Source organism: Mauremys reevesii, linkage group 3 (assembly GCF_016161935.1).
Source record: "Mauremys reevesii isolate NIE-2019 linkage group 3, ASM1616193v1, whole genome shotgun sequence".
Lineage (NCBI taxonomy): Eukaryota > Metazoa > Chordata > Testudines > Geoemydidae > Mauremys > Mauremys reevesii.
In genome coordinates, this window is record NC_052625.1 from 29,518,127 (window position 1) to 29,535,655 (window position 17,529).

The 17,529-nt window shown below is 39.1% G+C and overlaps 1 protein-coding gene across 23 annotated transcripts in view; it reads right to left on the reverse strand.

Annotated features, from left to right (window-relative positions):
- Positions 1–7,411: 7,411 nt before the first annotated feature.
- Positions 7,412–17,529, reverse strand: part of NRXN1 (neurexin 1) — a 1,269,767-nt gene continuing 1,259,649 nt past the window's right edge. For all 23 annotated transcript variants that reach the window (XM_039529862.1, XM_039529854.1, XM_039529856.1 and 20 more), the window contains one exon: positions 7,412–9,285. In XM_039529862.1, the coding sequence (XP_039385796.1) occupies positions 8,981–9,285 (305 nt within the window). In that variant the 3' untranslated portion in view covers positions 7,412–8,980. The remainder of the gene's footprint in view (positions 9,286–17,529) is intronic.

Consider the following 17,529-nt stretch of genomic DNA (forward strand, 5'->3'; position numbering starts at 1 on the left):
AGAGCTAGAATCTCATTTAGTGTGGCATGCCCGTGGCGAAAGATCAAATGAAGAGCACACTCCTAGCTTTCATATTTGTGCCTGGACAGCAGTAGATTTCACTGAAACCTAAAAGTGCAACTCAAGGTATTTCTACACTGCAATTATAAACCGACGGTTGGCCTGGGCCAGCTGACTTGGGCTCATGAGGTTTGAGCTAAGTGGCTGTTTAATTCAAGTGGAGATGTTTGGGCTCAGGCTGAAGCCTGGGCTCTAGGACCCTGTGAGATGGGAGGGTCCCAGAGCTTGGGCTGCATCCCAAGCCCAAACGTCTGCATTGCAGTTAAACATCCCCTTAGCCTGACCCCCGAGAGCCCAAGTCAATTGGCATGGCCTAGCTACAGCTTTCTAATTGCATTGTAGCCATACCCTCAGCTGGTTGCTAGGAGTGTCTTTGTGAAAGGCTAACATGAGGAAGGACTCTGCCTATCTCTCTTTCTCTCTCTCACACACACACACACAATACTGGTGTCCTGTACCTCAGGGAGTATTGCTCATCTTGTTCAGAAAGATAGAAATGTGACAGAGGATAGGGGAGATTTATGAGATTCCTTTACCCAGAATACAGGATAAATAGAGAACAAATCATCTGTCTAAAGCTCATGTAGGAAAAAATATTCCAGAGATTCCAGTCTGAAAAGTGAACATTCCATAATATTCTTGAGGAGCTAAAAAAGACTTAGAGAATAATGACAATGCACAAGGTAACTGCACTGCAGACAACACAGGTATTAGACAATCAGCATAGAAGATCCACACAGAAGATAACAGTCTGCTACATGTTACTCTATTAGCTCAAGTGACAAAGGTCTGTGCTCAGGAGCTTGAGAACTGAACTCTGCTGATGACTCAAGCTGGGGGAGGGGTCAGTACGGTTCCACATGATGGCATTTCTGTTTGTTCTGATCTTTTTTTGTAAATTTAGGAAATTAGATAACAAACCAACCCAGTGATAAAAGTGTTAAAATTGCAAAGTCAAGGGTAAAATTCCTGTCTGATGCTCAGCAAGTCACATAAATGAAAAGTTTCACAACTGACCCTTAACTATGTGTTTCTTATGTTCTGTGTTAAAGATTGAGATATGAGACACCAGACTTGAAGAACTGATGAACACTCACAATTGAAGCTGCATTTTGAACATATAAAGTGCTATTAAAGTAAATACCCTGGAAAAAAATCAAGCCCTAGGTGTTGCAGATTGGCCACCAAAAATTAGTGAACATGTGACAATTTTGGCTTTAATGTCTTTAATCCCTAAATTTAATCCCTAACATTCACCATTTGTAAATCAACTCTTCTCACAGGAATGTTGTGAAAGTACATTAATTAATGTGTGTGAAGCACTGATATACTATGGCCAGAGAACCATAGGACCATCCAGGAGGAAATTAAATAGGTCTGCAGTCAGGAGAGGGTTTGAGGGTGTAGAGTAAGCAAGGCCTGGGGACTACACATTGAAAGACGAGACTAAAAAGCTGCCCTGCAGTGAACACCATGCATCCTGTGCACTGATTGAGGCAGGCGTCTCTTGAAAAAAATAATTGATTTGTAAATAAGTAAAAAATTGATTATTTTGGTTTTGATCCCTTACCAAAAAATCTGACCAAAAAAAAAAAATCTGGTTCAATTTAACCTGAAACCATTTTTCAAAAAAATATTTTCATTGTATAAAAATACTTGAAAAATGTTTTTTCTGAATCAGCCAAAACATTTTGGGTCAATTCAAAATGATTTCTTTCATATTTTTTGTTTCTTAGTGAACCAAAAAGAATGCAAAACATATTTTTTAAATTTTCTGTTTTGATTCAGCTGCTTTCAAGTGTTTTTCACCCTTCCGCCTCCATAGTTGTTTAAAAAAAAAAGGCTAAATTTGAAATACCATTTCAAAATGAAATATTTCAAAATGAAATGTTTTTCCAGGTCCACCCCCCACCCCAGTAAAAGTGTTTGTTGAATTTGGCCTGAATTTGTAAACAGTTTCAGAGCATCAAAAATGCAATTTTTGACCCCCCAAAAATGTAAAAATAATAATCACCCAGCACTACTGGTATGTCTATTGCTGAATGCAGCACAACACAACCTAGTACAAGACCTCAAAGGCAGAACAGGTGGATGAAGCAGGATCACCTCTCAATGGCTGGAAAGGTGGACAAGGGCTGCAACGGAGAAGAAATCCCCAGTTGTCTTGGATCTCCTTGCCACCGGACACAGGTGCCTCATCTGTCAAGATTTCTGTGGTTGCTGGTGCACAACAGCTCCCGCACACTAAATTACTCATGTGCAGGCTTCTTTCACAGGAAGAACTTTTTCCCCACCCCTACCCATAAAAGTCCTGCGGCGATGGGTGAGTGGTGATGGGGACAGGTGAAGTGATCACCAGGAGTCCCTAGTCACAGACCCACACGCAGGTGGTGACCGCAAGATGTGCCCCTGGACTGGAATAGGGGGGCATGTTCAGCAGCAGCGGTCATGACTGAGCAGGCCTTTTTAGGAACCCCTCTGCTCACCCCAAATGGGGAAGGGGCTAGAAAAGGTGCCCCAAACATAGGCTATTGCACCATACCTGATTTGATAACTGCATCCAGAGGGTTCACTCCCAATGCGGTCGAAAAACAAAAATGTTTCTTGCAACTTGGAATGTCTGTACCCTACTAGATGAATCAAAAAGTGAAAGACCCAAATGCAGAACAGCAGTTGTTGCCCATGAGGTTTGTGAGAAATCCATCGGCCTTGCTACCTGCCACTATTAGTACTGGTTTGACAACAACAACAACAACATTGAGATTACAGCCTTTTGGACCAGAAGAGAAAAGCTTTCTGCGACTGGCAAAACCAACTTCTATCCAGTGAGAAGCAGGGCTCTTTCCATCAGCTCAAAGCTGAAGTTCAAAGGCGGATCCGAGGATTCAAAAATAAATGGTGGGAGGACAAAGCAAAAGAAATCCAAATATTTGCTGACAAATATGATACGTGGAGCTTTTTTTGTGAGACAAAGACCTTGTATGGACCAACCTCATGAAGCCTCACACCTCTGAGATCCAAAGATGGTAGTGCCCTTCTTAAAGATAACAAATCCATCAAAGAGTACTGGAAGGAACAGTACCAAAAGCTTCTAAATCGAGAATCGACTATGACTGATGGTGTCTGAGAAACTCTTGCCAACCCACCAACACTTGTATCAGGTCCTGATGGCATACCAGATGAAGTACTGAAAGTGGGGGGGAGAAACACTGACTAACAAGCTTCACTTGCTACTCAATATCTGGTGCACCGAAGAAATCCCTGCTGACTTACGTAATGCTAACATCATCACCATTTTCAAACAGGGAGATAGGGCCGACTGTGGCAACTATCGAGGCATTGCTCTCCTCTCCATCGCAGGGAAGATTCTTGCTAGAATCTTTCTGAATCGCCTGCTTCCTCTTGCAGAGGAAGTACTTCCAGAGTCCCAGTGTGGCTTCAGACCATCATGAGGCACAACCAACATGATTTTCGCAGCCAGGCACAACCAGGAAAAATGTCAAGAACAACACCAGGAGCTGTATATGGCCTTTATCGAGCTAACCAAAGCCTTTGACTCTGTCAACCATGAGGCTCTGTGGAAAATCATGTCAAAGTTTGGCTTCCAAAGGGAAAGAGTTTGAGTCAGAAGTCTGCAAAATAGCCTAGGAGAAAGCCTTGAGAGGCACTGGGAAAAAGATTGCCAGGGGGGTTCATACTGACCCAGCAGCTGATGGGGGGGCTGAAGCCTAGAGTTTGTTGTTTTTTTCCTGAGGAGGATGTTTTAGTTTATCCCAGAAAGGGAAAGTTTTTGGGTTGGCTGGAGGACTAGAACCACCCATCCAATGGGGAAACAGAGGCCCTGGTCAAAGCTGATGATAGCAAGGGAAGCAGCATTGCCAGCTCCAAGCATTCAAAAATCACGAGTCAGGCCACAAAAGCCATAAGATTGGCTTAAAAATCATGAGATTTTAACAAAATAGTGTGTTTGGGTTTTTATTATATGTTATGGTTTCTGAGCTGTTAGGAGTCACTTTTGCAATCTTTTATTTGCAACCATGAGAGCTATAAACCTTTTTTTAAAAGAACATTGAGATGCTCTCACAATCACCTGACTCCAGGAGCTGGGGTTTTAAGAAAACCACCAGATAATGGTAGACTCAAAAAAAAAAAAAGAGTTGGCAATACTGAGTAAGTCATATTCTCACATGGCGATGAAGCAACCTTTGTATTATGCTGAATTTAAAAGTGACTTTCTGTTATCAATGTGATAATATACTGAGTTTAAAAGGAAACAATCGAATCCTCAATATAAAGCTGTTGTGTTGAAATATAAAGAGGACACAATTAGAGGAATAATGCCTGCAGCTGTTATTTATAACACACTGGAATGCTGTTTTCACTGTTCTAAGAGTTCCCATCATTTGAATCCTTTCTAATTACCTGGCTGAAGTGACGATTGATTATGGAAGCCAGCACTTAAAGCAGCAAATAATGACTGATGATATGAGTGCGGAGAGGCCATTAGTTTGTTTGAAGGGAGAACAGAATACAGGTGTCAGAGAAATGAACAAATACAGTGGGGCTTAGGACTGGAGGAATAACCTTTACTATAATAGTAATAAATATTACTATATTTCCTTTCATTAATTAAACATAAAACAAGTTCCTAAATATATGATAAGCTATATTTATGAAAGCCATACTGTAACCACAGTTCTAAAGCAGTTCAGTTTACAGTTTTGTTGTTACATGAAATATGTTCAGGTGACATTTTTAGAATAAATAAAGTCAGCAGAGTTATACTGGTTTCCACCATGTGGAGATATGTCTTGCTTTCTCTAGAAAGTTTAGGCCCAGTTCAGTGAAGTACTTAAGCATGTGCTTAACTAGGCATATATAAGTAGTCCTATTGAAAAGAATTGGATTACTGATGTGCTTAAAGTTAGGTACATGCTTAAGTACCTTTCTGAATTGGGGCCCAAAGCATCTAAGCATGTGCTTAAGTCTATCTTTATTCAGCAAAGCACTCAAGTTCATTAACTTTGGCACATGCTCAAGTCAATGAAATATAAGCACTTGCCTGTAGTTAAACAGGCGTTTAATGCCTTGCTGAATAGGGATGGACTGATGAACGGGAACTAAAACTGGTTGAAAATTGATATGCATTTTCCAGGAACAAATTGTAGAGAAATGAAAAGTTTCTATTTTAATTTTTTTCATGGATTTAGAAAATAATTTGTCAACAAAATAAAAATCATTTTTCCTCCTAAGTTTTCTTCCCGTTTCCCTACTTTTTGGCACCTTTTTTTCTACTGGAAAAGGGGATGGGAGGGAAAAGTTATGAACTTTTGAGTTTTCAAAAACAACCCCCCCCCCATTTTTATTTTTGGTTAAATTAAATACATAAAAATGGAAAATTCCAGCTGAAATAATTTCTGCAAAATATTTATTTTTTTATTAAAAACATTGATTGTTTTAATGAAATGCTTTCAGCTCTAAAGTCAGTGATGGAGCCTTCAGTTATGTTGGTGAGCACTTACTCTCAAAAATAGCTCCTTTGACAACAATAAGAATACTCACGAGTCACTGCTCACCAACATAGTAAAAGATGAACAAAAGTAGACCTGTAATTAAAAGAAAATCCTGTCACTTTAAACTATATTGTTTTCACCATTTTATGATAAATATCATATAAAACAAAGGTAAGAGAAAAAAACAAGGCAACATTTGTATTAAGAAACATTTTATTAACAAAACAGTAAATTCCACTTGCTTAGCATTTCCAATAATGGATAAATTGGCTTTGCAACAAATCAAAAAAATTCGTAAATATCTATCACAGAAAGCACTATAAGGTTAGGGCATCGGGCCTCTTTTTTGATTTCTTGGGGATGAAATCATTTCACATATTATTTTAGTGTTTTGTTAAAAAGGCAACACTATACAGTAATAGAAATGAAGCTATCTCAGTCAAACATATAACATTGTTATAGATATGGAATTCAATTTTTGTTAGGTATGTTAGGTATTAAAATGTTTAAAACATTTTAATTCAGTTACTGAAACTTCTGATGCTCTTATACTTCTATGCATCTTCATTGTTAAATCATAAAATCAAAGAGAAAAAGGAGAACCTCCAGAAAGAGTTGCAGATAATGTTTGCATTTATAAGTTGTACACCTTTTATTCCTTGATGTATGTATTTTGTTAAAATATTCACTTACTGGCATGTTAACTGCTTGAAAGATAGCCTGGTTACACCTCCTAGGATAATACAGTCAATACCAAGACGGAAAGAAGCATTTCAATCTGCCCAAAGCATACATTGTACCATCTTAGAATTCCTATATACAGGTTATCTTTGCCCTTCCGTATACCTTTCAATGCTGGAAATCTCAGTTCTGAACATTACCTGGCAGTCAACTTATTTTTTCTCCACTGACTTAAAAAAATCATGATTTTAATATTGATCTTGAATATACCTATTCCTTGTCTTCCCCAGAATACAGCTGACTTACAAAGGTGGGGGAAGTGAAGAATGCCACAGGAGAACAATGATCTAATTTTTTTTGAATGGATTAAAAAAAATGCTGTGCAACCTCACTTTCAATTTCTGCAAAGAATCATAAAAATAAAAATCGCATTACATATACACTATGATACGCACCACAATTTGTTTGGCAACCACAGTGGCATTCTCAGATACGTGTCCTCTCTGTCCAAGTTAGATCGCTGTACCGGTTCCCACATTTTTCATCAGCTACAGTGAATAACACACAAGAAGATGTGTTGGCCCTGCTGTTTAAAGCTAATTTTAAATTATTTTTTTCTGTCTGTAAAGTGTGAATATCTATATTCCTCCTAGGAGGCCTTCCAATGATTCAGAAGATTTCTATTGAACTACTCTCTCTGTCTAATGTATTCTCTTTGTACCTCTGTATAAGTGATATGTTAACACTATGATTTATTGCTGTGAACCCAATGAAACAATATTAATAAAACCTTAATGTATAAATATGTAACATTATGATATTTAATATGTTTAACTAATATATGTAGCAATTAAATTTTATTTTAAAATATGATCACTGATCAACTTATATTTAATTGCCAGGTTATGTATCATGTAATACTATGGAATCAACTTAGCTTAAAATACTTTCTCATATGACAAAATGTCAAGTATCAGGGGGTAGCCATGTTAGTCTGTAGCCACAAAAACAGCAAGGAGTCCGGTGGCACCTTAAAGACTAACAGATTTATTTGGGCATAAGCTTTCATGGGTAAAAAACCTCACTTCTTCAGATGCTTCGTGGGTTTTTTACCCACAAAAACTTATGCCCAAATAAATCTGTTAGTCTTTAAGGTGCCACTGGACTCCTTGTTGTTTATACGACAAAATGCACATCTTTGAAAAATGTTTAGCAAGATGCACCTCAACTTATTTATTTATTTATTTAGGGGAAGGGTAATTCCTCAGTGGAAGTAATTTAAAGTGGTAGACCTTTTTAGGTCTCTTACCAACCAACAGTGTAGTAAAAGAATGACAGATACATGCTGTATGATATATATTAAGATTCACAAGGAATTAAACTTTTTCATAGTTTCCTGGGGAGCAAGATTTCTGTAAAGCAAAACAGACTATTCAGTGATGAAACCTTGATTAGAGCCCAAAAGTCACTTTACCTTGCTAAATGATAACTCATTTATGAATGTGGTACATTTATGGGAAAATCTGCGATTCTGATTGACTTTATTGATGTACATTGGGAGCAGGGGACGGGGACTAGAGGGAAGAGGAAAGTTACAATAGATATATATTTTTTGCTTTTTAATCCACTTCTTTCATACAAACTACTATAACTGAACTGCAACAGAATAGAGGCTGTACAGGTAAGAAAAAAATTAGCTGACTCTTATATACATTCATACACATCCCCTTAGTATAATCACTACACTGTAAATTTAAAAAAAAAGGAAGAAATTTGTGACAATTTATAGTGGCTGCAAAAAACTGAATTTATGTCTGTTGCTCCAGATGTCATAAAACTTTCTATATCTAGGAACACTTAGAACATTGAGTTTACCAAAAATGGCTGAAGAGCAGATATAGTTTGCATTTTCTATACAACAGGCTATAAAACATCACTTATCACGGTCCAGAAAGCACATATAGATGTGTTTTATATAAACATATGTAATAACATATTAAGCGTGCATGAAAATTTCCCAATGATTGTATCTATGCCCTCTTGTTTGCTTTTTGTGAAAATGTGCCTTATATTCCACATTTTTTTGTTTTGTTTTTGAAAATAAGGCCTCCATACTATTTCCTCACAACCAGAAAGGGGCTTTTTGAAAATGTTTTTACATAAGTCTTCAGAAAAGCCAGCACTTCATTTCAAATGCAAGTTTCCAATCAGTTTTACTGCACCAGGTGGCAAACTTTTTATGTTTGCTTGTTGAGTCACCATATATGACAGTCTTCTCTGGCAATAAGACTAACTTACTTCTCAAGAAAGCGCTAGCACTTTGGCTAAATCCAGAATCATAGGTAGCTTCTTTTTTTTTCTCTGTGTGTGTGTGTGTGTGAGTTTTGTTTTTTTTATTTAGTTTGTTTCATATTGTGCCTTGATGTTGTAGTAATACTCGTTGCTTTATGAATGCGTGGTGTCATCATCATCTTTCAGAAATGTTCCAGCAACATAAAGACAGGCAGAGTAAATGAAAACACTGTGGATGTTTAGAAATTTATTGGCTCCTGTTTCTGAAAAACAAGAGCATGAAATGCTTGTTTTTAAAACAGTCTTTCCTTTCTGATTGCATTCCCTGTCTTCTTTTTTTGTGTGCTTCATAAAAAGTAAAGTAAATAAGTTTGTATTATGTCTCAGATAAAATGAAGACTATTTCTATACAAGTGTTCTCTTAGATGTTGGGATCAGACATAGTATTCCTTATCCTTATTTTTCTTGTTCTTGTTGGAACTTTTAGCACTGTTGGGCTGTTTTTCCTTAATCACAGCCCCATTGGACTGTGCTGAGTTACTGATGTAGTTTCGACTCTCATCTACATGGTACGAGCCTTCATCTCTGTTTCTGTACTTGTACATGGCATAAAGAAGGATTAGGATACACAGTGCCGCTGCTGCAACGATTCCAACCACCATGCCTGTTGTGCTGCTGGATTCTCGAATCACTTCAGCTGAGCCTGGGTATTCTCTTCCTCCTGCTCTGGTAGGATTTGCTGTAGGTAGATGATGAAACATGGGAGAGGTTATTACTGAGTTTGCACACTGCAATTTTTACTCTGATCTACCAGCTACAGCCATGTATGAGTCCAATAGAACTCACTTGTGCAGGCAAAGTAGATGTCTGTCAAATGTACAATACCAATGCCTCATGATCACTGAAAAGCACTGAAACACTTGGGTATAGATCCTGCAGCCAACTTCTTTTTCATACCTATCAATTTGCTTAAACAGGCTTTTAAAATAAAAGACCTGAAAAGCTCAGTTTAACCCTTAAAAACAAATTTGTCTTATTGCATTTATTTCACTGCAAAGAGTCCTTAAATGTTTTGAAGTAACAGGCAGGGGTGGCTCTAGGCACCAGCAAAGCAAGCACCTGCTTGGGGCAGCCCATTTGCAGGGGCGGCAGGGATCCAGCATGAGAGCTGAGAACCAACAGGGGGCCCTGGGAGCTGTAGTTCCCTGGAGCAGGGAAAGAACTACATTTCCCAGCATTCCCTTGGCCACTACCAACAGGAAAGGAAGAAGGGGGACCTCATGCTGCAGCATGCTGTGAGTGGAGCGTTGCACTGTGAAGGGTAGGGATACCGTATTTTAACATTCAAAAAATAGGACACTCCACGGGGAGGGAGGGTAGCCCCACCATCCACTCCCTCCAACTGCCCCCCACAGAAACCCCAACCCATCCAACCCCCCTGCTCCCTGATCACCCCCTCCCAGGACCCCTGCCCCTAACTGCCCCCAGGACTCCACTCCCTATCTAAGCCTCCCTTCTCCTTGTTCCCAGCTGCCCCCTCCTGAGATCCCCCCCAATTTCCTCCCTAGGACCCTATCCCCTACCTGTCCCCTGACAAACCCCTCGGACTCCCATGCCTATCCAACCGCTGCCCGTCTCCTGACTGCTCCCCCGGAACCCCTGACCCATCTAACCCCCCCTTCTCCCTGCCTCTGACCGCCCCCCCTGAACCTCTGACCCATCCAACCCCCCCTGCTCCCTGTCCCTTGACTGCCCCCCTGGAACTCCTTACCCAGTCTCCAGCACCCCAACCCCCTTACCGTGCCACTCAGGCCAGCGTGTCTGGCTCCGCACAGCACCAGACACGCTGCTGCATACATGCTGCCGTGCTCCCCCATGGAGCCACAGCCCTTCCCCCCCCCAGCACCTGCCTTCCAGATTTGAACACCTCAAAATTCAGGAGTACTCAAGCTCAGTTTGGGCAAATATACTGATCCACTGTAATTTGCTGTAGAAAAAGTAGGATAAAATTGAGCAAGAAATGCTTCCCAGTGGTTATTAGAACTGGCATTGCTATTTTCAACAGCCATTGCCTTTTTGTTTGTTTGTTTGTTTGTTTGTTTGTTTGTTTGTTTAAAAGGAAGACAGTGATATTGCATTGGCAAATTCCCCATAGAACGAAAGAGTGGAACAAAAGAATAATAAAGGCACCTCAACTTTTCCTCATTTATGGAGGACAGTCTTATAATATCAGGGGTAGCCGTGTTAGTCTGGATCTGTAAAAGCAACAAAGAATCCTGTGGCACCTTATAGACTAACAGACGTTCTGCAGCATGAGCTTTCGTGGGTGAATACCCACTTCTTCAGATGCAAGACTTATAATATGGATCCAGATATCCTCCAATCACACAAGCTGAAAATTGTTCCACTTTACTGCAGTTCTGTAACCATATGGGAACCAATCCTGTCTGTGTTCTGTGCACATCTAAAATTCCTGCTGAATGACCTGCCCTGGGAGCGAGTTACCAGTGACCCAGGGCTGCGGTGGAAGGAGGGTGCAGGTGGTGGTGGGGAGAGTCCAGAGCTGGGGCGGCACGGGGTGTGGATTGGGGGAGAGAGCCCAGGGTTGGGGCAGCAGGTGGGTGCGGTGAGGAGCCCAGGGTGGGGACGGGGGGCAGCCAAAAAGCATAGAGCCGGCCCTGGTAACAGATGCATCGTGACAATAGAATATTGATGCTTGGAGACAGATCCATTTAAGAAAGCATCTCTCTCTAGTATGAGAAGTAAAAGAAATATTCTGCTTGCAAAATATTTCACTAATAAACTAATCTGTGCATGCAAAAAAGGCTAGTTTAAAATTATAGGGCCAGATTCTCAGTGAGGTTGCGAAATATATCACTACAGCCTGTATCACAAACTGTCTCCTCACATCTCCACTCGCTTCGCTGGCTTCTGCCCTTGTTGACATTAAGTCTCTGCTACTTTTCTCCCTTTCAAGGTACTATATAGCTCTGCCCTCTCTTCTCAAATCAATTTCCATGCCCCCGCTGTTCTGTACGCTCCAGCCAAACCTCTCTCTTATCTGCTCACTTTTCCTCTTTCACCCACTCCCACTTCTTTCAAGCTGCCCTTTATGGTTGGAACAGTCTCCCAAGTAAAAACATTAGCTTTAATAAAATGTTTAAATCTGTTAAGTAAGGGCTCTATCCTCTAAATATTTGTTTGGCATTTTCTACCTCCTCAACATTGCTTTGTATATATCAATAGCACTAGTAATAGATATTTATGTGTCATTTTGGAGTTTAACACCTATCCATGGTATATATAATATATACTATACTATAGATGATTTTATTTATTTACTTATTGTAACTTCCTGAATGAGAAGAGGTAGGTTAACACACCTGGAGTATCTGTGCTTATGTACAAAGTGATCACCTTTTAAAACATACCAATTATGTCCTAGTTAAAGGTGAGGTTACCTTAATATTTGCAGAATTCCCTATAATTATACCAGTACTTTATACCCCAGAGGCTGAGGGCAGCATAGCCATGACACTTCCAGCCTCAGCTGGTTCCAAAAGCAAGAAAAAAGGATGGTGAATTGAACCTAGGTATTCCAATTAGCAGAGTAGAACATTGTCATTAGGCAACCAGGCTGGCTCTTAAAAGCTGCTTTTTAAATAATTACGCATGGCTAAAAATGCTGTCAGTATGATATAAATGTTAACTAAAGTATTATTAAAAGCACTAGTATGAGAATCAATTCATAATGCTAGATTTATCAGGCCTCTCTTCAAACCAGCATTTTAGAAAAGTGCAGTAATTGTTGGCAAACCTTTTGCTAGAGGTGTACAAACTGACGCTAGACTTTAAAGCCTTCTTTAACAATGTGCAGACAAGATGTGAGACTCATTTAAAAAACACTGAATTAAGGGTAATGCCACGCAGATTATAAATATTGCTAAAATGATGGCAACAAATTCTGACAACCTGAATGGAAAACAGCAACGAGCTCAGGGCATCTGCAATTGGTTTATAAAGACAGACAGACAGACATGCACAAAACAAAAGCCTTTTTTGCTTGGCATTACCCACAATTTATTCATTAATGATTTGTGTTCTTACTTTTAAAACATCACTTTCTGGCACAGTTACCCTATCCTAATCTATCTATCTAGATATTGATATATAGATATAGATATTACATTACAAGATGGCATTTTCTTGTGCTGAAAGGACAGAGGCAACACACTGTAAAGCCTAAAAAAACCCAACCCTGGAATAAATGTTAATGATTGCCCAGCAGTGGGTACTATTTGAATATAGTTTGTATGTTGGTACAATTGGCTACACTATGGCTACATATAATGCCTTGAAATTTGACTTCAAAACATCATAAGGCTTTATTATGTAGTGTTATAATTTTTCTCAAAATAATATGCTTTCAAGGTGTATGCCAACTTTCTAAGCAATTGGAGTCCATCTCAAAGCAAATACTGACTACAATAGGCTCTGTTTCTTGATTATACCAACTGTCATAGATGGAAATTCTCCTATCCTGAGTGTGTCACTAATTGTATTACAGAAGACAATGCACTGTCACTGAATAAAGACTCGAGTATTTTTTAGTGAACTAAAATGAGACAAAGTCTTATCTTACTGTATGTGATTTCACAAAATTAATTTCTGCCTGAAAAGGAACGGAACCTACTGAATAAACTCTTGTCGCTACCTGATGGTCTAAAAAGCTGTTTTTTCTCCTTCAAATACAGACATCTGTAACAAGTGCTGTCAATTAACTTCACTATTAATGTCCACTAAATGACATCTTGCAGCTTGCTTATATAGCATTCTTTGATCACTGAAGCCTGAGGAAAGCAAATAAAGAATGTTATTTCAAAGTTACCTAAACCCATTTCTTTTAAGTATATTTTCACAATTATCTCACTGACTCCATCTATCTAAAGAAGATATAACCATTTAATTAACATTCCTTAAACTTACTCCACTTTCAAAGTGGCTGTTTGCTAATTTGGGGTTTGTGATTAGAACAAGTTATTTTTGTTTTATTTATGCTTTTGTAAAAAGAGTAATGTGGCTCCCAGGGCAGCCATAGGGAGATGGAGCAGTGTCCATGGACAACCTTTGCGACTCTGAACAGACCTGCTCTTCTGTAGTCTCCGTTAGTGTCTCCTCAAAAACACTCAAAACTGTCACCCTAGGTCATCTGTGAAACTGCAAAATAAAGCCAATAACCATGCAGACTGTTTGGATTTCAGATAATAAAAATAAAGGTCATAAATCTCTAAGAAATAAAAAGCCACACACAAAAATTGAAGCTGTCTTGATTGAATTTAGGATGGTTCAGCGAGGAGCAAAAGAAGAAAATAAAACTGTGGTGTGCATATCATCCCAGTGATAGGAAATGCCAGCCATCCCATCTTGCAATGATCCTTTCTCAAAACAATTGACAAGATGTGTATATTGACTTTTCCTCATTAAGAGTCTTCTTGCAGTTTTAGGAGATCAATTTTGAATTCCTTTTCTACCATATGTTTGAAAAATCTTGTATGAAATAATCACAATTGGCCACAGTTCTATACTGTGTCGTAATGGATTAGAACATTATTATAATTCTTGGCTTCCCTTAAAAATGGTTGTACATTTAAAGGGAAAAAATTGACTATTTACAGTGTTCAGTTTTCATTAATCCTGTGAAAAGACAATTGGAAATGAAGGATCCCCCAGTGTTTGTGAATTTAAACTAGCCCGCATGTTAAAAAAACCCACAAAAACCAACCCCTTCTTCTCTTATAGTCATGTTTTCACACAAACAGAGCTTAGGAACTTACAAGAAAAGAATATATAAATGCTACATTTGCAATGAGGCATGAAAGCAATTATTTACATGCATGCAGCAATTTGCACTCTTCGAGTGTGTTTGTTCTAGAGCTGCTGCAAACTATTTGCAAGATATTCGGATTCTGGTGAGCCAGATTCTCTGGGTTTATGAGCTCACTGCAGTTCACACATTAGATTGTCTCATTAGAAAGCATGTGTTTGAAAAAAATCCATGCACTTCCTGTTGCATTGGCAGGAAAGAGCAAGCATAAACCTGCAAGTGTAGAGCTAGACTGTGATTTGGACTATATGCCTTCAATCCCATAAATCCCTATGTGGGTTACTCAGACCCTGGGTCCGAGACACACAGGTAAGTGAGTACTGCATGCCTACTTACCCTGGATCCAGTGGCTGGGGTGAAAGGGGGGAATGGAGCTTTGTTTCTGGGTCCCTAGTGTCATCCAATCCAACAAAAGATGAGCTGGAATGGGGAGGTTTCAGAATTTGTTGTTTTTTAACCCCAATAACAAATTTCTACTCCAGCTCCCTGGGGTCAGATGTTTGGCTGAGTGTGTGTTCTTTCAGCGTGCTGTCCCAGCTCTACGCAGATAGCGGAGATAGCAGACTTTGATTTAACTGCCCAATAAATCCACAGTCTCAGTTTTCAGTGAAGGAACTTGGTCAGGTTTATTGCCAACAAAAGCATGGTATTGATGCCCTATACTTGCTACAAATATATTCAAGGCATGTATGCCCCTGACAATAGACTGACTCAGTGAATGGCGGAACTTTCCATTCTCCCCTCGGCCAGATCCCAACACCCTCTCAGAGATACCTCTTTATACCCCAGTATAAACAAGTTATGTATTGTCCCTCTGACATAGTGAGGTGCCACCCTCTGACGTATTTGGGTCCTACCCATTACCTTGTACATGTTGGTTCGAGCAAAACATCTCTATTCATCATGCTGTCATACTGACATCTTTAGGATGGGTCAGTGTGTTCCTGCTATCTTTGGGGAATGTGTTTGGTATCGAGGTGTTCTGGTCCCACCTTTCTGGAATGTATTTGTGTATGTATTCTTATGCCTAGAACTACTTAGGAATATGCCTAGAACTACTTCTGCAATATCAGCCCTGTTCTTGCCATATTCTGTGAGCAGGCCTTACCTCTTGCTCACAACTTAACTTTGCTTTACATTAGCAAGTTTTGACCATTACTTTAGCTCATATGAGGCCTCTGATACAAGGGCTTATGTCTCAGGTCCTTTTTCTACTACACCCTTTCCTGCCCCCTCACCCCCACCTTGGGAGAGAGGGGAAGGCAAAAGAGAAACTCCAGGAGTTGTCTCATAATCCCAGTGCTTCCCAAGGCTACTCTCCGGATGGTACTCTGTATGAACCACTTTTTGCTCGATACTGTGCCCAAAGACACAATCTAGTCCATGTGCAAGAGCTAGCACACAGTTAGCTACATAGCTGATTTGTACAGTAATCTCTAAAATGAGACTAATGCATAATGATTCAATTAGAATGGAAGCTGGGTGTGTGAGAGAGCGCGAGCGAGAAAGAGTGATATGATAGTAACATAAAAAAGGTGTTATTGTCATTAATGGTGGAGCCACTCATGAGTTACATAGGACATCCCAATCTCATGCCAAAAACATTTTTATACTAGACCACACCATAATGTATTCTGCATATGACACGTTTCACAGGGGAAGAAAAAAACAATTTCAGAAATGTTTAAAAAAATTATTGGGGGTTTTGTTGTATAACTAAGCCTGTAAACTCAGATTCCTTACTGGGAGAGAACTAACATGTTTCAAACCCCTCTAAAAATGACTTAAAATATCTTTGCTATATATCAAAATGCCCCAGCTTTAAAGCCAAATATCAGGACACTTTCCAGAGCTATGAGCAAGTGCTGGGTGTTTCACTGGAAAACTAAAAATGTCCCCTTTGCATGGAAATAAAGCACTCATTTCTAAGACCAGTGGGCTGCAAGATATTGGACTCAAGGGATCAAGAGAAATCTTGGAAGTTTATATCTTATGTTTGTTGACTACCCACCCTGGAGTTTGGGTCAGTATCATCTCTGGAAGAAATGTTTACTAATTGTTTAATGGCTGCTATTTGAAGCAGCTTTGAATGTCAAAATAAGTCGGGGGGGGGGATGGATTAGTGGGTACAAGTGAGAAAATCAAAAGAGCACGCTAAAGATATTGATTATGTGGTGCTTAGCATTACATTTAGCATACTATACATATTAGAGATGTCTGAAATATTTCACACTGAAATACTTTTAATCAAAACTTGCCTTTTTTAAAACTAGAACTTTCCACAAAACCAAACTGTTTTTTAAATTGTAATTTAATTTTGTTTTTTGATGGAAACTTTAAATGAAAATTAGCCTGTTGCTTTTACTTTTTTTGTCTTTTATGTTGCCATCTTCACATTTCATCTTCACTCACTGTCACTGAAAACTAATTCCCCTCTCTTTATTTGAATAGTCCATTATAACTCTTTTTCCTTTGCGTTTTTGTTCTCTTTCCAAACCTCTCTCTCTCCTGCTCTAGTTTTTTTTTTCTGTTATGAAATCACTCTTCTTTCCTGTGTTCAGTTGTCAATCCTTTCTTTCTTTGTGTTGTTCCCTCATCAGTCATCGTATCAGTCATTCTTTTCTACATTCAGTCATTTGTATTGGTACCTTCCCTTTTTAGTATTCTGATCGGTCTTCACTTTTTGATGGGGAAGGAGGAGAGGTTGCACTGGCAATTTTGACTGATCATCAAAGTCAAATAGTGGCTTTTATATAGTCAAATATTTTCAAATTTGAATTTTTTTTTCAAAATTTCTTATTTTATAAAATGATAAAAAATGAAAATGAAATAAACGCCACAGTAAAACTCAGTGGACATTTTTGAAACTGAAGCATCAGTGTATTTTCAAACAGTTTGAGATTCCCCCTCCCCCCAGGTTATATCATGGAGTCCTCAATAACGACTTTGCAATTAAGGGTACATTCAAAGTCACAGGGGAACTCTCCAGCAAAAGATCAGTTCCTGAAGAATGGCCAGGCTGATATCTAAGTAAAGAGCACAAATTATATTACTGAATAATAAAAGAGACCAGGGTGAAATCCTAGCCCTATTGGAAGT